This window comes from Myotis brandtii, unplaced genomic scaffold (assembly GCF_000412655.1).
Source record: "Myotis brandtii unplaced genomic scaffold, ASM41265v1 scaffold317, whole genome shotgun sequence".
NCBI lineage: Eukaryota > Metazoa > Chordata > Mammalia > Chiroptera > Vespertilionidae > Myotis > Myotis brandtii.
Genome location: NW_005362155.1, coordinates 1,642,100 through 1,662,040, shown reverse-complemented (window position 1 = coordinate 1,662,040; position 19,941 = coordinate 1,642,100). Strand labels below are relative to the sequence as shown.

The window sequence follows — 19,941 nt, the reverse complement described above, 5'->3', positions numbered from 1 at the left end:
CTCCACCCCAGGGTGTCTGCTTGCCACCTCTCTGGGTGAGGGGACTCAGGCTTCAGTCCAGCTGTGTCCCAGATCATCACGGGCCTGAACTCCCTCACTTGTCAAGTGGGATCAGTTCCCAGAGGCAACTTCCAGGGGCTGGAGGGGGAGGGACAGTAACCTTTTCCAAGGTGAAAGTTGGAGAGCCAGGCATGCCAAGGGCTCTAGACCAGCCCACCATGGCTTCCCTCATCCTTTCTCTCTGGGGCCATGCCGGGGGAGAAGGGCCTCTGAATTCTCTGTTTGCCCCCCACATGGAGGTGGGGGCATCTTGGGGCACCCTGGTCTGGCTGACAGTGCTTTCTCCCCGCAGACATCAGGCTGGTGTCTGAGCAGTTCTCGCAGTCCCCGCAGAGGCTGTCTTTCTACAGCTGGTATGGCAGCGCCAGACTCTTCCACTTCCGAGTGCCCCCGGATACCGTGCTGCTGCGCTGGCTGCTGCAGGTGTCCCAGGGTGGTGACCCCACGTGTGCGAAGGTGGAAATCACCGTGTAGGTGCCTGCCTGCCCGCCTGCCCGCGCCTGGCCCAGGGCCGACATCTGATGCCTGCCCTGCTATCCCCACCTCCAGGTACTTCCGATATGGTGCCCCTCCTGTCATCAACCCACTGGGTACCAGCTTCCCTGCCAACACCTCCATGCAGCCCTCCTTCCTCATCAAGATGCTGCAGAGCAATGCTTCCATCAACATCTCCCACCCAGCACCTGGGGACTGGTTTGTGGCTGCCCACCTGCCCCCCTCATCCCAGAAGATTGAGGTGAAGGTGAGGGGTCTGCTGTCCAGAGATAGAGGGGCAGGACACATGCGTGCAGGAATGGCTGGTCCCTGTTATGTACCTCCTTGGGGCAGACCTTGTCAAGGTTCTGCTGCAGCCCTGCCTCCCCACCAGCCACCCCCAGCTAGGTTCTCTGGTCCTGCCCTTCCCCGCCCTAACCCGGTCTGGGCTCTCTGCTCCTGCCCCATCCCATGCCTACGAAATTCCCTCCCCCACCTCTCCTTCTCTCCCTAGGGCTTTATTCCCACCTGTGCCTACATCTTCCAGCCTGACATGCTGGTCGTGCGGGTAGTCGAGGTCTCCATCCTGGAGCCCAACACACCCTTGCCACAAACCCTCCTCTCCCAGCCCAGCTACCTCAAGTAAGTGAGGGTCTTGGGGGAGGCCCAGCCTCCGGGTTTGATGGAGCGGGTGTTACCACTTCCTCACTGTGGGTGAGAAAGGTTGGGTTCTGGGTCTTGGGGTGGTACTGGGAAGTGGAGCAACCACCCTGAGTGTGACCAATGCGGGGAGGTCATTGGAAGTCACAAAGCCTGAGTGAGGCCGTCCCCCTTGGCTGCAGAATCTTCGTCCCCGAGTACACCCAGGAGCTGCTGCTGGAGCTGCAAGGCTGTGTGTCCAACAGGAGCCTAGGCTGCCCTGTGCACCTCACTGTGGGCTCAGCTACTCTGCCCAGCAACTTTCAGAAGGTGCTCACCTGCACTGGCCCCACCCAAACCTGCCGCCTGCTGTTGCCCTCGCCACCCTGGGACCGGTGGTTGCAAGTGACAGCCAAGAGCCTGGCAGGGCCTCATGTGTTGGTGGCTTTCAGCACTGTAGCTTCTCTCACAGGTGGGCTGCATGGGGAGGCAGGCTGGGGGTGGTTCTGCCTTCGATCCCCAGCCCTTTTTCCAGCTGAGCGCCTTGTCCTCCTGACAGCCTGCAGGCCTTGGACCATCAACTTCCAACATCTCCTGCAGAACAGTCCAAACCAGAGCCGCAACACTTCCAATGGTCTGCTGCCCCCGAGCCCTGGCTACCAGGACCTTGGCAGGAGCAGCGCTGTGGGTGGTGGCCCCTTCTGCCATCTGAGCTACCAGGTCATGCGGGAAGACATGGACGTGGTGTCCGTCCACTTCAGGCCCCTAGACAGGGTCTCAGTGCTGGTGCGGTCGGACGTGCCTTCGGTGATGCGGCTGCACCTTAACACAGGCATGGACAGTGGGGGCTCCCTCACCATCTCCCTGTGGGCCAACAAGGTGAGCACCTCCGGGCCCAGCTCAGCTCAGGGCTCAGATGCTCCCAGGCTGGATGATGCTGCTCAGCCTTCCTGCACTGACGTTATCATGGACACTGGGTTGGGGTGGCCTTTCAGGTAACAGAATGACCCCAATAGGCATTAGACCAGAATAGGAGCACCACTTGCAGAGAGGGAAGCTTGTCTGTTTGCTTTTTAAACCCTCATCTGAGGTTGTGTTTTTCACTGATTTGAGAGAGAAAGGAAAGGAGAGGGAGAGAGAGAGAAACATAGAGGTGAGCCCTGACCGGTTTGGCTCAGTGGATAGAGCGTCGGCCTGCGGACTCAAGGGTCCCAGGTTCGATTCCAGTCAAGGGCATGTACCTTGGTTGCGGGCACATCCCCAGTGGGGGGTATGCAGGAGGCAGCTGATCGATGTTTCTAACTCTCTATCCCTCTCCCTTCCTCTCTGTAAAAAATCAGTAAAATATATTTTAAAAAAAAGAAAGAAACATAGAGGTGAGAGAGAAACATCGATTGGTTGCCTCCAGTACACGCCGTGGTCGGAAATTGAACCTGCAACTCTTCGGTACACAGGACAAAGCTCTAACCAGCCGAGCCACACCGGCCAGGGCTGAGAGGCCTGTTTCATAGGTCCCTGTCAGAAGTTTGAGGGCTGTGCCTCTAGAAATGGGTGGAATCAGAGGCTGGGTGTTGCCTGGCCTGCAGGGGAGGGTCCTGGGTGGGCCTTGGGCCGTGGGAGCCACAAAGAGCGCCCAGCATCAGACTTAGGATTGACGCCGCACGGCCACCCCTTTCAGAGTGTGATCTCCAACAACACCTTGGTGAAGGTCTGCGTGAACGCTGCCTCGCCCTTCCTCAGCTTCAACACGTCGCTCAACTGCACCACAGGTACTGGCAGGAGCATCTGGCTAAGTGACCGCCAGCCTCTCCAGCCACCTCTTACCAGGCCTTCCTGCTCCTCCTGCAGCCTTCTTCCAGGGGTATCCCCTGTCTTTGAGCACCGTGTCGCGCAAGGCCAACCTTATCATTCCCTACCCAGAGACGGACAGCTGGTACCTCTCCCTGCAGCTCGTGTGCCTTCAGAGTCCTGAGTAAGTAAACTGGGGGGCGAGGGTGGGGGCCACCCAGAGCTGCCAGGTGGGGGAGTCATTGCATTCAGGACCATGATCGGGCTGCCTGCATCTGAGTCTGAAAGTGATCCAGCTTCCTATAAGCCGCACAGGATAAGCTGCCTTCCGGGAGTTACGAAGTTCTCCCCTTCTCCACATGGCCACCCTCCTCGGGCAGCCCTGGGAGTCAGCATCCCAGTCTGTCTAGGGCTGTCCTGAACCAGGCTGTCCTGAGGGGACTGGCTCAGCACAGCCCTAGACAGACTGGGATGCAGTGTGGTGCGAAGGGGAAGGGGCATCTTGGCTTCTGTGGATCTCACAGCTGCTGTCTTCCAGGGCTCAGGGCCTGGGGTCTCAATTCTGGGCTCATGTGTCCAAAAGCTTGACTGGAGCCCTGGCAGAGACTGGCCAGCAGACCTCGGCAGCCAGCTCTCCTATGGCCCCTTCCTCGCAGGGAGTGTGAGAAGTCCTCGGTCCTCGTGGAGACTACCTTGTCTTTGGTGCCCTGCTTGAATGACTGTGGACCTTACGGCCAGTGCCTCCTGCTACGCAGACATGGCTACCTGTATGCGGGGTGTAGCTGCAAGGCAGGTGAGGGCCAGGCCTGGATGCCTCCAGACAATACTGTTGTTGACTTCTCAGCCCTGTGCCTTCCTCTAGGAGCCCATCCCCCTCTGCCAAGGCTGGAGAGCACCCTCACAGAACAAGAGCAAATGCCTTCTCCCCACTCCTGCCACATACCTCCCCCATGCAAGCACAGAAAGGCACCCCCAGAGATGGCACTGCCTCTGACCTTGGCCTCCTCTGCCCATACCTGCCCACAGACATGTCCCATACCTGCCCCACACCTGCCCCACACCTGCCCACAGACATGTCCCATACCTGCCCCACACCTGCCTACATCTGCCCCACACCTGCCCACACGTGTCCCACACCTGCCCCACACCTGCCTACATCTGCCCCACACCTGCCCACACGTGTCCCACACCTGCCCCACACCTGCCCCACACGTTCCTATACCTGTCTCACACCTCTTTACACCTGCCCATGCCTGCCTCATAGCTGTCAGCCCCTGCCCACACTAGTCTATACTTACCCACACGTGCCCCACTACCTACACCTGTCCTAGCCTGCTCCTAGGTGAGAAGGGACTTCTCTGCAGGGCCGTGGGTGAGGGTGGGCTCTGAGGTTCAGAAGTGCCTCCCCCATTAGCCTGGCCTCAGTTGCCCAACCTCAGCCCACTCAGCATTGCCCTGCCCACAGGCTGGCGTGGGTGGAGCTGCACGGACAACAGCACAGCCCAGACTGTAGCCCAGCAGAGGATGGCCGCGCTCCTACTCACCCTCAGCAACCTCATGTTCCTGGCTCCCATCACCCTCTCTGTGTACCGCTGCCTCCTGGTGGAAGCCTCCGTCTACGCCTACACCATGTTTTTCTCCACGGTAGGCTTGCCTGCTCCCTTGGGGATGGTGGGGAGGTCTGGGCCTCCGCTCACCGCCCTGCCCTGCAGTTCTATCACGCCTGCGACCAGCCGGGGGAGGCAGTGCTGTGCATCCTCAACTATGACACCCTGCAGTACTGCGACTTCCTGGGCTCTGGAGTGTCCATCTGGGTCACCATCCTCTGCATGGCACGGCTGAAGGCAGCCCTGAAATATGTGAGTGACCTCCTGACACCCGGGTCTGGGTTCTGAGGGAGCAGAGGCCCCTGCCTGCTGAGGAAGAGATCAGAAAGAGGATTCGGCTGCTGCCATTAGAAACCTCCCATCTTTCGTAATGACCAGTCTCCCTCTGGAAGAAGCCTCTGGCAGCTGGAAGGGACAGTGCTGGCTGCTTGGAGGATTCCAGGAAAAGAAGGTGGAAGATAGGGTTAGGCAAGGACCTTCCTAGCCTGTTTCTCTCTCAAGCTCTATTTAAAGGGATGCCTAGAGCCCCAACCCAGGCCAGACCTCCCTGAGAAGCCCCGGATGTGCTCCTGGGGTCTCTGGTGCTGAGAACACTTTGGAGTTTTTTCTGCCACAGCCGGGCGTGGCTGATGGAGACATGTGACCCGGTGCCTGCCTGGCTAAGTTGTGCCTCAGGATGAATCAGTATCTAGAGGAGAGGTGCCTCCCTCCCTGACAGTGGAGCAGAACAGTGTGCCAGCAGCTCCAAGGGTGCGGGCAGAGGTGTTGGGGGGCAGTGGGCCAATAACAGGATGACCAGCATGCCCAGGCCACGTGCTCCTGCTGGACCTTGTGCCATCATGGACAGTGTTGGCCTCGGGTTTCTGTGACCCTGTGATTGTCTATGTGCCTTGCTCAGGTTCTGCTTCTCCTGGGCACGCTGGTGTTCGCCATGTCCTTACAGCTGGACCGCAGGGGCGCCTGGAACATGATGGGGCCTTGTCTCTTTGCCTTCGTGGTCATGGTCACCATGTGGGTAAGGAGCTCTTGCCCAGACTCCATCTCCTGTTAACTGGAATAAGAGAATGTTGTCGCCCCCACAGACCCCCCCGCTCTGGGAGAAGAGAGCCTGGCCACTGATTCTGGCCATGTTCCTGGTCCTGAATCTGAATCCTCCATATATATATTTTTTTGGTTAATCCTCACCTGAGGATATTTTTCCATTTATTTTTTACTGAGAGAGCGGAAGGGAGAGAGAGAGACAGAGAGAAAGAAACACCAATGTGAGAGAGACATCAATTGGTTGCCTCCCCCATGTGCCCTGACCAGGGCCAGGGATCGAGCCTGCAACTGAGCCCGTACCCTTGACCAGAATCAAACCCAGGAACCTTCAGTCTGCAGGCCAACGCTCTATCTACTGAGCCATGCCGGCTAGGGCAAGTCCTCCATGTTCGCTGAGGCCTGGGCACTGGTACTCAAGGCCTGTGTGGCTTCATGCTGAGGCCCAGGCCTGAGGACCCATCAGGTCTCTGTGCCCTTGAGCCCCTTCCGAGTATTGCACATCCCTGGTCCTGCTACGCAGACGTGGGTGGGCCCCTGGGAGGTACAGCTGCAGCCCCTGTGCCAATGCTCTTGTGATGGTTCTCTCCAGGTGTACCGCTGTGGGCACCGACGCCACTGCTACCCTACCTCCTGGCAGCGCTGGGTCTTCTTTCTCCTGCCTGGCATCTCCATGGCCACTGTGGCCATTTCCATCTATGCCTCCATGATGACCAGTGGCAACTATTACTATACCCACAGCATCTGGCACATGCTGCTGGCAGGGAGCACGGCGTTCCTGCTGCCACCACGTGACAAGCACACTGAGCCCTGGGCCTGCTCACAGAAGCTCACCTGCCACTATCAGATCTGTAAGAACCACCAGGAGGAGCTGTACACGGTGACATGATGCAGCCAACTCAGGGACATGCACAGCTTTGATGACAACCTCTTCAGCCAGGGGCAGGACCACGGGAGAGGGACCTTGTCCGGATAGATTGCCAACTGAATAAAATGGCCCTGCTCACCCATTTGCTTCCTCCTGCCGAGGAAAGGACCACACCCCCCAATTCCCTAGTCCTTCCTGGCTGCCAGCTGACCCCATCCTCTGCAGGCCCAGCTGGTATCTGCAGTGGCCCCTGGGGCCAGGGCCTGGCTGCCTGGAGACCACAGGTGCCGTTTGGAGGCAGGCTCTGTGTTCTGCCGGCCAGGCGACAATTGGAGATGTGGAGAAAGATTCTCTTATCACCCTGTTTTGTGAGGCTGTGATGTGAGACCCAGGGAGGCAGAGGAGACTTGAGCCCACCTCCCACCGGCCCCCAACACACTGAGGCTTGGAGCTATGCCCCTGAATGCCAGTTTATCTTGGGTATGGGGATGCCCCCTGCTGATGCAGTTGCCCTGGGGAGGGGTGACCATGGCCACCAGAGAGCTGATTGGCACTGGGGGACATAGGGTTCAGCTGCCATGAGTGGTGGCACAGGAGAGGCTGGCTTCTGGCTATAGTGCCCTCTCCTTTCCCTCCCTTTGGTTCTCAGCTTTGAAGCTGCAAGCCCCTGAGAAGAGCTCCCCGGGAAGGGGGCTGCCGAGCTGCTCTGTGGGTGCCAGCAATGTAGGGTATACTCTGCTCCAACTGTGTCCCCACTCTTCCCCTGGGGAGCATCCTCTTGATTTGCTGTCAGGAGTGGAGGTGATGGCTGCCCCCCCTACACTGGCCCAAGCACGTGTTTGGTTAGGGGGCTGCTAGAGAGACCTGGCCCAGCCTTTCTACCTCTTCTGTGGGGGAAGCATGGTAAGGGACGATGACTGCCCCAAGGAGCCGTGCCCTGCCCCTTCCCAAGGCAAGAGCACAGTGGGCTGCTGTATGAGGGATGTGGAACAGGGCCAATGCCAAGCCTCGCTCACTGAGGCCAGGCTCAGCGCCCTTGGGGCTCCCTTCGGGGTCCTGTCCAGGGTGTGGCCTCACTAGAGGCCTCCCCCACTTCCAGTCACTCTGCATATGGCCAACATAGCATTCGCTAGGCTTATAAAGGGGAAACATTTATATATGGTGTTCTTTGGGGTAAAAATATTTAAGACTAATATATTTTTATGTAGCTCTGATTTCACTGTGATTGGTTAATTTAATACTCTACAGTTATATATACTTTTAAAATCCTCACGCAAGGATATGTTTAGAGAGGAAGGGGGAGAGAGCAACGAGATCCGTTGCCTCTCCTATGGGCCCTGACTGAGGATCGAACCCGCAACCCTTTGGTGTATGAAATGGCGCTCCAACCAACTGAGCCACCCCGCCGGGGCTACGGTTATATTTCAAGGCAAGAGTGTTTTTTTTTTTTTTTTTTTTTTTTTTTTTTGCGCTCCTGGGAGGAAGCTGGTAAGCCCGGGGATGACAAGGCTTGTCCCCCAGGCTGCTGCTCGCCAAAAACCGGCCTTTCTTGACGGTGCCTAGCGCGGCCTCAGGCTTCGCGGGGCGTTTTTCCACGGTCCCTTGACGGCGGAAAAGTGGGCGGGATAGCGATAGAGTGACGGGCTTTGCGGCCAGCCAGAGGCGGGTGGAGAGCACGTTGCCGCAGCACAACTTCCGGTTCCGGCGGGGCGCGGAGCTCGGAGAGGTACTTGGGTTCTGGTGGGTTGTCGCTGAGAGTGGAGGTCGGGAGCCGGGTTAGCGCGGGGATCTGAAGCCGGGGTTGGGGTAGGGGCTGCGCTGGAGTCCGGGTGAAGTTTAGCCGGGCTGCGTCGTGATGGCGGTCTTCTGCCTCCCGCCAGGCTGGCCGCGATGCCCTTGCACAAGTTCCCGGTCTTTCTATGGAAGCGGTTACAGCTGCGGGAGGGCATCTACGCCCGCCTGCCCCAGCACTACCTTCGCTCACTGGAGGAGACGCGGACGCCTACTCCCGTGCACTACAGGCCACACGGGGCCAAGTTCAAGATTAACCCCAAAAATGGGCAGCGGGAGCGCGTGGAGGATGTGCCCATTCCCATTCACTACCCCCGCGAGTCCCAGCGGGGGCTCTGGGGCGGCGAGGGCTGGATTCTGGGCCACAGATATGTCAACAACCACAAGGTGGGTGAGCAGGGCAAGCTTCAGGGGGCGGGGCTTCCCCGGGGTTTTGCTGCTCTGGACACCGTGCTGGGCTCCGAGGGATCTGGGGAGCCAAAGGGAGACCGGCCAGTCCCAGGAGGCCTTACGGTCTGGTGAGACAGCTCCCTCAAAGGAGCACGCCAGAGAGAAAAGGCACAGTCCCAGGGAACACAGCTCTTTGTAAAACCAACTGGATATCCTGAGACAGGGCGATCCATGATCGGGAACAGCAAGTGCAGAGGCCCTGCGGTTGTGGCACAGCTCAAGTGTAAGGATGGGGAGGCCTGTGTGGTGAGGGGTGAGGGGGGTCTGCAGTCACCTGTCAGCTTGAATCACCATAGTTTGTCTGTGACACTTCTCCTGACACAACCACCTCCTCTTCGACGGAGACACTCACCTGAGGGCACGTCTCCCAAGTTTGTGGCCAACACCTGCTGCCTCTGGTGGTAAACCTGGAGGGACTGCTGAGCCCTCTTGGGGAGGCCTCCCAGGCTGGTGAGGCTGGCGGCTTCCCTTTGCCTTCTTGGTCCCTGGTGTGGAATGTGATAACTCGTGAGACATGGAGTTATGATTGTGTGTGTGGTGTGTCTGGAACACACACCAGCAACCTTGGCAAAAGTCTGGGGTGCCACATTGGCTGGGTAGAAGCTGACTTCCGAATGGGCAACCAGGTCTGTGTTCTGAGTCTCTATGCTTTGTTGGGAGGAGCAGCCCTACTCATGAAGACTCTTGCTTTCTCAGCTCTCGAAGAGGGTAAAGAAGGTGTGGAAGCCACAGCTGTTTGAGCGCGAGCTCTACAGTGAGATCCTGGACAAGAAGTTCTCCGTGACTGTGACTATGCGGACCCTGGACCTCATCGATGAGGCCTATGGGTTTGACTTCTACATCCTGAAGGCAAGAGGGGTCTATGATCAGTCAGAGAGGGGAGGCTAGGTCACAGCACCCACTGGGGCACGCTGGTCTCTGGAGTGGAGGGTCACCGATGAGATGTGAATGGGACCATGCCCCTTTTGGGGCAGCCCCCGTGGGGGCTTTCTGCCCACAGGAAAGTTTGTTGCTGTGGGCAGCTCTGTTGCTCTCCAGGGCCCAAGTGGACAGAGCCTCCTCTTTTCCTGTTCTTGGCTCTTCCTTCCTCTGTTCTGGCCTGGGGACTGCCAGCTGCTAGGGAGTATCCTGGTGGGTGGGACCCTGCCAGCAGCACCTGGCCCCATTCATAGCTTCCTGCCAGACCCCGAAGGAGGACCTGTGCTCCAAGTTTGGGATGGACCTGAAGCGAGGGATGTTGTTGCGGCTTGCCCGACGGGACCCCCAGCTGCACCCAGACGACCCTGAGAGGAGGGCAGCCATCTATGACAAGTATAAGGTGAGGGTTTGGGCCTGGACTTCTGCTCCTCATGGGCCCCAGTGACTGACCACCTGGCCTCACCACATACTCCTTGTCTGCCTGCCAGGAGTTTGTCATCCCAGAGGAGGAGGCTGAGTGGGTCGGCCTGACACTGGATGAAGCTGTGGAGAAGCAGAGGCTTCTGGAGGAGAAGGTGAGCGTGTGTGAGTGCCAGTGGCTCTACCCTCTTGGGTGGCACAGCGGCCAAGCAGACAGTTGGGGAGGGAGGAAGTGTACTGCCTTGAATGAGGGGCTGCCCACACCATGTGGGCTTGGGAAAGAGCTGCTTCTGCCCAGCTCCCCAGCCGGAGCCACAGTCCTGTGGATTCCACATGGCACATTCCCTCCCCTCATGGTTCTGACCCTCTCCTGCTCCCTCTGGCCCACTTCATAGGTTCAGGGACAGAAAGTCTCTCGGTGATAAGAGCTGGAATCTTGCACCGTTGGTTTACTTAGCCACTTAGCATCCCTCAGGGTCTTCCCAGTTGAGACCTTTGTGTCTGTCCCTCAGGAGGGCGTGGAGCCTGTGGTAGCCGCCGGGACAGAGAGCTCCCACCCGTGACAAAGCAGCTGTCTGCCTGTGTTCCCTCTGTTTAGTTTTAGCTGTTTCCATTAAGCCCCAAGGCAGGGAAACCAGAGGCAGGAGCCTGATTCCTGCATCCCCAAGGGAAGGCTATCTCTGTCTCATGGACAGGACACTATCCTCTGGACTGGGGGCTAAGGGGTGACAAGCTGAGGGGCCTCACTTGACCCTGTGGCCAAGCCTGAGAGGCCCAGTTCTCTCATTCCTAGTTCCTCTTGGTGTTTGGCCAAAGGCAGCTGGATTTCTGTCCTCCCAAAAGTGCCTCACTGTGACCCCATCTTGCCCCTGTAGGATCCCGTCCCTCTGTTCAAGGTCTACGTGGAAGAGCTAATTGAGCGGCTTCAGCAACAGGCACTGTCTGAGCCGGCGGTGATGCAGAAGAGAGCCAGCGGGAAGTGACCACATAGTGACTGACGCACGCCTGATAGCCAGGCTCAGTGTCCCTTGTCCACCGGCCAGCCCACCTCTCCACCTTTTGGCACCATAGACATGGTCTGGGGCGGTGGAAGAGCCACTTGTGGGCAGTGGCTGAACCGTTCTTGTGTGTGCTGGCTGTGAAGCTTCTGGGTGGGGTGGACTTTGTGGAGGCCCTAATGGACCTCTGGTCCCAGGATCCCCAGCAGCCTGGGGCCTTCTCGCTGCCTCTGAGGTCTCTTTTCCGCCTGCAGTGGGGACCCAGTTGAGGAAGGTTCACCACATTTCGGGGTCAGCACGAGTAAAGTCTTGAGCTGGGCCATGTGTGTGCTGCTTGCTTAGAGGATTGGAGCTCTCCTGCATATTCCTTGACCCCATTACCCCCCTGCCCAGAGACCTTGGACATGGCTGAGAGGGGCGGTGGTCCCCAGCTGAGCTGTGGGACTAAGGTTTGTTTTGAGGTTTTTCTTTCCTCTGGGAGAGAATCCTGAGAAATTGAAGGTGTTCTGCAATAGGGTTGGATGGTGCTTGCCTCTCCGCATTGCACATCCTGCCTGTTTTGGAATGTTTTCCAGAGCAGAGGCAAGGAGGCTGTGGTCTGGCTCTGGGAGTGACCAGTGTCCATGCCGGCATGCTTTTTGGTGTGGTGAGCACCTCCCACCAGCTCAGAGGTGCAGAGGCCCTCGAGGGCACTGTAGGTGGCAGTGTCTCGCAGGGAGAGCCTCTCACAGGAGCTCTCGCAGCACAGCCACCTGGACCTGCAAACCCACACTTGATTTTGGGCCAGTCACCCTGAGGCCTTTTGCTCTGAGATTTCGGGGTGACTTGGCCCTCTTCCCTGACCCTTACCTGTAAGTCCAGCATTGAGACCCATTCAAGTCCCTGGAAGCACAAGGAGGGGTTCCCCTGACTTGGTCCTGACAACTGGCTGAGGGATACTGGGCTCCCCTGAAAGGTGATGTGGAAGTGACAACACCTGGGTTGTGTTCTTGGTGACAGAGGCCAGAGAGAGCATGCAGTTGGCCAGTAGGTATGGCTGGCCAGTGGGTACAGCTGCAGGAGAGTCCTGGAGATTTCACGGCTCATGAGGTCATCAAGGGTCAGAACCTGCCTGGGGGGCATGTCTCCGAGATCTCTGTCCATAGCTGGGTACACTGTCCTAGTCCCACACACTTCCTCATCCTTTCATACACCAGTGATCTCTCATGTAATGCCCCTACTTTATGAACAGTATTTTTAAAAAATATTTTTATTGATTTAAAATCAATAAAAGCAAGGGAGAGGGAAAGAGAGATAGAAACATCAATGAGAATCATTAATTAGCTGCCTCCTGCATACCCCCTACTGGGATCAAGCCCTTGACCGGAATCAAACCTGGGACCCTTCAGTCCACAGACCCTTCTATCCATTGAGCCAAACTGGCCAGTGCAACAGTTGTTTTTTTTTTATATGTATTTTTAATTGATTTCAGAGAAGGAGAAGGAGAGAGAGATAGAAGCATCAATGATGAGAGAGAATCACTGATCAGCTGCCTCCTACACATCCCCTACTGGGGATTGAGCCTGCAACCCAGGCATGTGCCCTGACCAGGAATTGAACCGTGATCTCCTGGTTCATAGGTTGATGCTCAACCACTGAACCATGCCAGCTGGGCAACAGTTTTAAATATTTTAAAAATTTTACCAAAAGCTGACAATTCCCAGTCTGCCCCTGCCCCAGCTCTGGTGGACCAGCATGACCAAACCCAGTTGTCTGAACTACAGCCTCTGGCTTAGGCCAGATTGGCTATATTCTGGATGGGCCAGTCCTCCCCATTCATGTCCACATCACAGTTCACATCACCCCTGAACTGAATCAAACTGATCCCTTTCCAGCCCCTCAGCCTGTGACCTGGGTCTCCCCAGTGGTATGCACCCCTAAAGTCCCCAGTTCATTGACCTTGGCTCTCAGTCACCCCTCACTAACCTGTTTTCCACCCCAATGAAGGCCACAGGTAAGGGGGCTCCTGCCAGGACCTGTAGGGCTCCTGTGTCAGATTCCTGCGGTCCCAAGGGACTTGGGGCTGGCACAGGGTAGGGGCAAACTTGGGCACCTGTCATCACTGGTGGACCAAGGGAGAGTGTCCCGAGTCCTGGCCGGCTCTGCTCCCCTGGCTTCTGGTGCTGCTGGCCAGTGGGAGGAGCTCGGCATGGCTTTGGCAGGTCACTCATTTCTCTGTAACAGAGGATAGACTGAGGTGGCAGTCTTAGTGTAGCCTTGGCCCTGAATCTCTGAAACATGAGCTCTCTCCTGGAGGGAGGTAGCATCCGTTTGTTTCCTCAAATGCCCTTGACTCAGCAAAGGTTAAGAAGCCCTCAGTGATTGACAGAGTCCTCCCCCACCACAAGTAAAACAATAACCCAGCTTTGGGACAGGCCACTGGGACAGGCTCTGGCACACTGGATCCGTCATACTGTTCTACCTTTTAGGAGATGGAGGTGGGGAGGGGGCACAGGGACTACATGTGCTCACATGTCATACGGAACCAGGAGCTGAGCCATTGGAGCCCATCTAGCCACATGTCCCTGCCCCCCATATATTCCTCCCTCCAGGCCCTGTTCACCTCTGTTGATGTGTGCCTTTCTGAGAGCCTCCAGTTCCCTCTCCATGAGGCCCTGCAGCCCCCTCAGGCCCCTGGATTGGGGGGTCATTTGTACTGATCAAGGTCAAACCTGCAGAAGCCAGACTTACCCTGTGCTGCCTGGGTCGGACCCTCAGCTGTCTAGGTCCTCCCTCCAGGCCCTGTTCACCTCTGTTGATGTGTGTCTTTCTGAGAGCCTCCAGTTCCCTCTCCATCAGGCCTTGCAGCCCCCTCAGGCCCCTGGATTGGGGCGTCATTTGTACTGATCAAGGTCAAAACTGATCAAGTCTGCAGAAGCCAGACTTACCCTGTGCTGCCTGGGTCAGACCCTCAGCTGTCTAGAAGCCCTCTTGATCCCCATGTGTCCCATGTGTTTACAGGACAACAGAGCCCAACCAGTCAGCTTCAGTGTCAAGGGCCATGGTTGGGCTGTGGACACAGGGTAGACCATCACTGGCTATGGACTGGGGAGGGGTCCCTTGGGACTGGGGCAGTAGAGTAGCCATCAAGACCATGTTATGTCCACTGTCTCATTCTGGTGTCTGTCTTAAGTCCCAGGAAGGGTGCAGCCCAGTCTAGAGCTCTGTACCTCTTCATCCTGAGGGTGTCACTCGAGTCCTGCTCTAGTGTACACTGGCTGCATGGTGGTGCATGTGGAGAGAGCAGGTAAGGCCTGGGCACCTTTGTCCCTGCCCTGGGTCCTATCAGGGTGCTGGGAGCTCAGAGGAGCCATTGTGAGGCCCACCCATGTGCACCGCCTGCCCTTCCCTGAGCCTGTGTTTGAACTTCGTCCTCAACATCCATTGCCACCCCTTTGAACCTTCTGCCGGCTCCAGACTCCCTTTAAACCCCTCTTCTTCTCCACCACCTGCCCCCAAGCTGGAGCTGTATGCCAGATGAACCCCTTTAGCCTCAGCCCTGTGCTGTCCTGCATTCTGCCACAGCAAACCAGAGCCGTTCCCAGCTCCTTCTGACCCCCAGGTTGGAGCTGCAGGTCTAGGGCCCTTTATCACCATCAGGTGACCCAGGCTTTACCCCTGGGTAAGTCCTATCTGCTGGTGGCATCCTACCTTGCAGGGGAGGCCCTTAAAGTTGGGGGCTCAGTCATGTGACCAGATAGCTTAGGGTGGAGGCAGTGTGAAGTGTAAGCAAGTTCAGGGGGCTACCTGAGCAGCCTCCTTGCTCTATGGTTCTGGGTCCAGCCTGGCCTTCCTTGAGCCCCTTCCTTCAGGACCCATGTTGATCTGTGTTCTAGGCTCCCCCTAGCCCCTGGGTCTTCTGGCCTCCTCAGCAGCCTCTTGGGCCCCAGAGACCTGCCTTAGTCCTGGCCTCTTCACAGGGGCCTGAGGCTTACACCTACTCCTGGCAGCCCTGCAGCTGTTCCGTACTCAGCCTTGTGTTCAGCAGGTATGGGCTGGGCTGGGCCAGGAAGGGGCTTTCAGGTGGCCTTGGGGACCTTGACCAGGTGGTGCTCATCCCAGGAACATTTGGACAGGCCAGGGGCTGTCACAGAGATGAGGTATGAATTGCTCTTTGCTCTGCAGCACCCAGGAGTGATGCTGTGTTGTGCCCTTTCTGAGAAGTCCTGGTCTTGAGACATCTGGGAAGGCTTCACCAAAGGGCCTTGGGGAAAGAGCAGGTGCAAGGTCCCAGGTGTGTGACCAATTTCTGCAGGGGTGGAGAGTGTCTACTTAGTGTGGCTCAAGTCCCAGAATCCTACAGGTGGAGGCACAGGATCTGCAGGCAGCAGAGCTATGCCAGGGCCTTTGAAGGCTGAGAGGGGACTGTGTAATTGTGTGTTCAACGGATTAGTGAGAATACAGAGGAGAGGTTGGCAGTCAGAGATAGAGCTGGCAGGCCCTTTGGGGTTTGAGGTGGATCAAAAGCTTGGCTCTGTCCACCTGGGGTTGGGCAGTTCCTTCTCCTCTTCCTCCCGTTGCTCTCACCCACTATTTTCTCATGAGACTGGGCCTGGCCTTCAGCCCCTGGGGCAAGCCTAACCTGAAGTCCTCCTCTTAGCTGGGGCTGTAAGGACACTGTTTCTGCCTCCACTGAGGGGTCAGACAGGGTATGGAGCAGCCTGGGACATGTCCTGAGAGGGACAGGGATCCTTTGCACTGGACATTCATGAAACACACACACACACACACACACACACACACACACATGAAAGCACTTAACAGCTCGTGCGGGAACAGCCACCATCCAGCCATGCCTGATCTGACCCTCTGAGGGGACCCTGGCGTGGACCCATCAGAGGCGCTGCCTGCTCCCTCAGCTGTCAGGAGTGGCTTGGGGGTGGCGGTATCTAAAGGGGCTGGTTGCCATGGCTACCATAGGGTTCTGAGGCCGTCATCTGGTCCCTGCCTCAGCCAATCGGCGGTGGGAGCCCGAGCTGCAGCCTAGAGTCACGCTTCTTCCTCCCAGCCACACAGTGGCCAAGAGCAGGGACTCGCTTCCTGGAGTGGCTGAAAGTGCTCAGACGGACAGCCAAGCCCATCATGGCGGACCGCAGGATGGTGGGGCGCGAGCAAGCACACAGAGCCAGGCAGGTGAGGTAAGCTGGGCGGGTGGACGGACAGACGGATGGATGGGCAGGCGGACAGGTGGACATGCTCCCTGCTGCCCTTTGTTCTTATGGCCGAGGCCCTGCCCTCAGCCGACCCTGCCCTCTGCACCCTCACATGCACGTACACGCATAGCCGCACCCTCACTCTGAGGCCTTCTCCCCAAATGTCCCAAGGAAGGGTCATGGGAAGAGAGACAAAGGAAACAGCACGAGGCAGAATGAATCCACCGCACTATGGTTCCGAAAATCGCTCTCATGGTCTTTCACATTAGATTTCACATGGAGGCGGCATCAAAGACCCCCAACTGGCCAGGCCCTTGGCATAAAGGCTGCCTGCCCCTCTCCCAGCCACCGTTCCCAGGACTAGGCGGCAAGCCATGTGAGGTTTAAGGGACAATTTTTCGAGAAGGAAAAAAAAAAAAGTAAAAAAGTGCAAAAAAAGGGAAAAAATGTCCACCTATAATGGCGAGCGGCCAGCTCAAGATGGATCAGAGGAGCCAAATCCCATTACTCGGGACTTCAGAGGACAGGCCCCGAAAAGACAGCTGCGATTAAGAGCTTGTAAATGGAGTGTCCTTTGGAGATCAAAGAGAGACACGCTTTTGTGTGTGTGTGTGTGTGTGTGTGTGTGTGTGTGTGTGTAGGAACGTGCATCATGGGGCGACTGCAGGGGGGGCTGTGTGCCATGGCATGGTGAAGCCTGGAGTGTCACCTGCTCATCACGGCCATGTTGCTGTGTCCCTGGTGCTGTGTGGACATGTGGACACGCCCAGGGGGGCCAGGCTGGGTGTAGGTGAGGCCTGGTCTATATCCCCTACACCTGGCCTCATGCAGCCAGCCCTCTAGAAGGGGGTCCTGATTAGGCCTTGTTCCCTCCACCTGGGCCTCCGCCTTCTCTTGGAGTCTGGTCCGTCCCCAAGTTCAGCCCAGAGGGGCCTGGCGGAGCCAAGAGCACAGGCCCAGACACACACAGAGCTGGGTGTGAGGGCGGGTGGTGGCTGCCTCTTATGACCCAAACTGCCATCCCACTGTTCACAGAGGCCAAGAGCTCCCAGATGGCCTGGCAAGCGTGTCCAGAGGTTCAAAGCCTCTGTCGGCACGATTGTTAGGTTATTAGTTAAACTCTAAGAAGCAAATCTTTTAATCCACTGTGGCTAATCCAGTGCACTTTTGTTTGCCAGGACAGATTCTGCAGCAACAAAGGGGCCGGGGGGAACCCCAGCATGCATAATCACATACTTATAACTTGGCAGTGGCCACGCAGGGCTCCTAGGCAGCAGAGAGAGACATAGCAGGACAGCAAAGTGCAGGATGGGCAGTAGAGGGGTCAGGGGTGTGTGCTGTGGTGATGGCCTGTCTTCCATCATGAAGTCACCCAGCTACCAGCTCAAGAGGTTGCCCCTGGTCCCTGGAACTGCAGGCTTGGGGGAGGTGGAGCTGCGAGAGATGCATCAAGTGGGGAAAAATAAACTGCAAAGGATTGTGAGAGCTCCCAGCACTGGGAGAAGCCTTTGGGGATGAAGTGGTCAGGTTGGGGAAGGGCATTCCAGGTGACAGAACAGTGATGACAAAGGGGGAAGTCCCCCTGGTGTGAGGGTCAGTGCAGCCGGAGGAAGGCATGCCCAAGACCAGAAGGGGAAGTGGCCCAAGGCTACTCGGGAAGGTGAGACTTCATTTGCTGCTTCTAGAAGTCTGGCCCAGGCCCCTCAGGCACAAGACCCTTTCACTGGGACAACACCTTTCCTAGGAAATTGGCGCTGAGGTTGGGGAGTCTAGCAGCTCTTCCTTCTGCTTGTGATGTGTCTGAGACACAAGACCTGGGGCCACAGCCAGCCGTGGGCTCCATCCCATGGCCCAGGCCCATTTACAGAGAGTCGCACAGGGATCTCTGAGGCCAGTGGGGCTGGGTCAGGGCCCTCACTTTGTTGAGGAGGATATTCTGGCTCAAAGAGGTACCTACCTTGCCCAGAGCCACCAGCTAGCCCAAGACACAAGCAGACTGTCTCCAGGGAGCCAGGAGCTGGGCCAGCTCTGGTCATACCATTGATGTCCCTGAGGCTCCCAAATAGGGGTGGTACTGGGTTGGTGGTAGGCAAGCTACTCTCCCCTCCTCTTTCCCAGGCCCCTGTAGCTGGCAGGGAGCCTGAACCCTCTAGCCCTAAGCCTACTTGACCATCTCCTGGACCCGTGGACACATCCCTGGGGTCAGAGTCCTCCAGAAACGCCGTGCAGGAAGGTGTCTTTGCTGTGTCCCTCATCCTGGAGTGAGAGGACCCCTCAGGACACTGAGGATGAGACCTGAGTTGGGGAGTAGGTGGAGGGCACCCTGGTATAGAGTGTGCTACCCTTGGGGCTCACAGACCTCTGCCATGCCACTGCTTTTCTGTTGGCCTTGGGGCCAGCAGGGAGGTGGGGGGCTGTGTCATGTCTAATGGTGACTTGTCCATGCAAGGGACATAAAATGAGCAGGAACCATCAAGACAGGATGACATATAGCATCAGGGTTAGAAGGGGACCGTCATGCCAGGTATCATGTATGCAGTGGTGGACACTGAGCTGACATTGGAGCCAGCTTGTTTGAGGCAAAGCCCTGTTGCTATTCCTATAATTCTCCAACTTGGCATTGAGGCCAGGACCACTCCTGGGGCATCTGCCTCAGGCAATATCATCTGAAGAGTAGGTGAGAGAAATCCAAACAGCAAGAGGAATCCAAAATGTCAGCCTGGACAATACACCTGCCCCACAGATACTGAGGGTCAGAGGAGTCAAATACAAACACGAGAACAGGTGGGGGACTGCCTGATATGGGGTTGCCCAGGGGTGACCCCAGCCTGGAGTGCCCATAGGTCATCCCAGGAAGCTCGAGATGGCACCTTCTCATTGGTTCTGGGGCCCAAATTGAGGTGACTGCAGCAGTCATAGGATAGTCCCCCACCTTTCCTGCCCAGTGGGTCAGTTCTGTCCTCTCCCCCAGAGTCCTCACCCCTATTGGTCTTGCTCCGACTACTGAAAGGTTAACACCTGCAGAGCTTTGTGGTCTTCCTGTGATCATAATAGTGATATCATGTAGAACTTCCTGAACACAGAATGGAACCCACCCCTAATTCTGCTCTCCAGCTGTAACCTGGTATTAATGCCCTGGGGCAGTTCGTTAGTCTTCTTCCCTTTATATGCACATGTTCTTCATTCACAAATACGGGCAACCTGTGTGTGCAGTCTCATAGCTTTTCTTCTTGGTGTTATATCTTGCGACCTTGGTGCAATGGTTCCACGTCCTTGGTTGGCTTAGGATGGAGGCTCAAAACAATACCTGATCCCTTCCCAAGTTCAGAGCTGATGGAAAAAGGAGGAGGGAGAGAGAGGCCAGGGCTAAGTTTATGGTTGGGAAGGCAGCTGGCCAGTATTGCTGGAGCTGTGCTCCAAAGGGAAGTCCACTCCTCTCTCCTCAGAACTGGATGAGCCAAGGCCTCCCTCCCCCTACCTGCTTACCCATTCCCACCTCCCACACCTGTGGTCTGGGCGGAGGGTCCAGGGAATGGACAGCCTGAAAGGGGCTCAGTCTGAGGCTCCCATCTCCCTATAGAAGTTGGAAACAGTACACTTCCTCCTTGTCCTGTCCTCCCAGGAGGAGGATGGGGATCTGCACAGTATCCCATCTCTGAGGCTAGTCTTCTGCTGCTGGTTTTCACCGTCCTGCATTG

At 57.1% G+C, this 19,941-nt stretch overlaps 2 protein-coding genes across 4 annotated transcripts; both read left to right on the top strand.

The window, feature by feature from the left end:
- Positions 1-333: 333 nt before the first annotated feature.
- TMEM8A (transmembrane protein 8A) lies at positions 334-7,688 on the top strand (the record flags this gene model as incomplete). The annotated part of the gene is made up of 12 exons (XM_014542959.1): positions 334-530; positions 610-802; positions 1,049-1,176; positions 1,377-1,645; positions 1,733-2,052; positions 2,852-2,942; positions 3,022-3,145; positions 3,618-3,754; positions 4,427-4,605; positions 4,674-4,820; positions 5,467-5,583; positions 6,199-7,688. Coding segments are annotated over 12 exons (2,199 nt in total), but the record flags the coding sequence as incomplete, so codon positions are not given.
- A 429-nt stretch (positions 7,689-8,117) lies between these two features.
- On the top strand, positions 8,118-11,371 carry MRPL28 (mitochondrial ribosomal protein L28). Of its 3 annotated transcripts, none has more exons than XM_005870357.2 (6): positions 8,118-8,200; positions 8,355-8,652; positions 9,412-9,564; positions 9,899-10,033; positions 10,122-10,208; positions 10,929-11,371. In XM_005870357.2, exons 2-6 carry the CDS (start codon positions 8,365-8,367, stop codon positions 11,034-11,036), a joined length of 771 nt encoding a protein of 256 aa, XP_005870419.1. In that variant the 5' UTR covers positions 8,118-8,200; positions 8,355-8,364; the 3' UTR covers positions 11,037-11,371. The 3 variants fall into 3 exon arrangements, with proteins under 3 accessions (XP_005870419.1, XP_005870421.1, XP_005870420.1); XM_005870359.2 differs by having other exon boundaries at positions 8,169-8,214; XM_005870358.2 differs by having other exon boundaries at positions 8,184-8,249.
- The last annotated feature ends 8,570 nt before the right edge of the window (positions 11,372-19,941 follow it).

Coding starts and splice junctions, on each gene's coding strand:
- MRPL28 (XM_005870357.2), top strand. CDS start 8,365: ATGCCCTTGCACAAGTTCCCGGTCTTTCTATGGAAGCGGTTACAGCTG. Junction 10,034..10,121: donor CCATCTATGACAAGTATAAG/GTGAGGGTTTGG, acceptor TCTGCCTGCCAG/GAGTTTGTCATCCCAGAGGA. Junction 10,209..10,928: donor AGAGGCTTCTGGAGGAGAAG/GTGAGCGTGTGT, acceptor TTGCCCCTGTAG/GATCCCGTCCCTCTGTTCAA.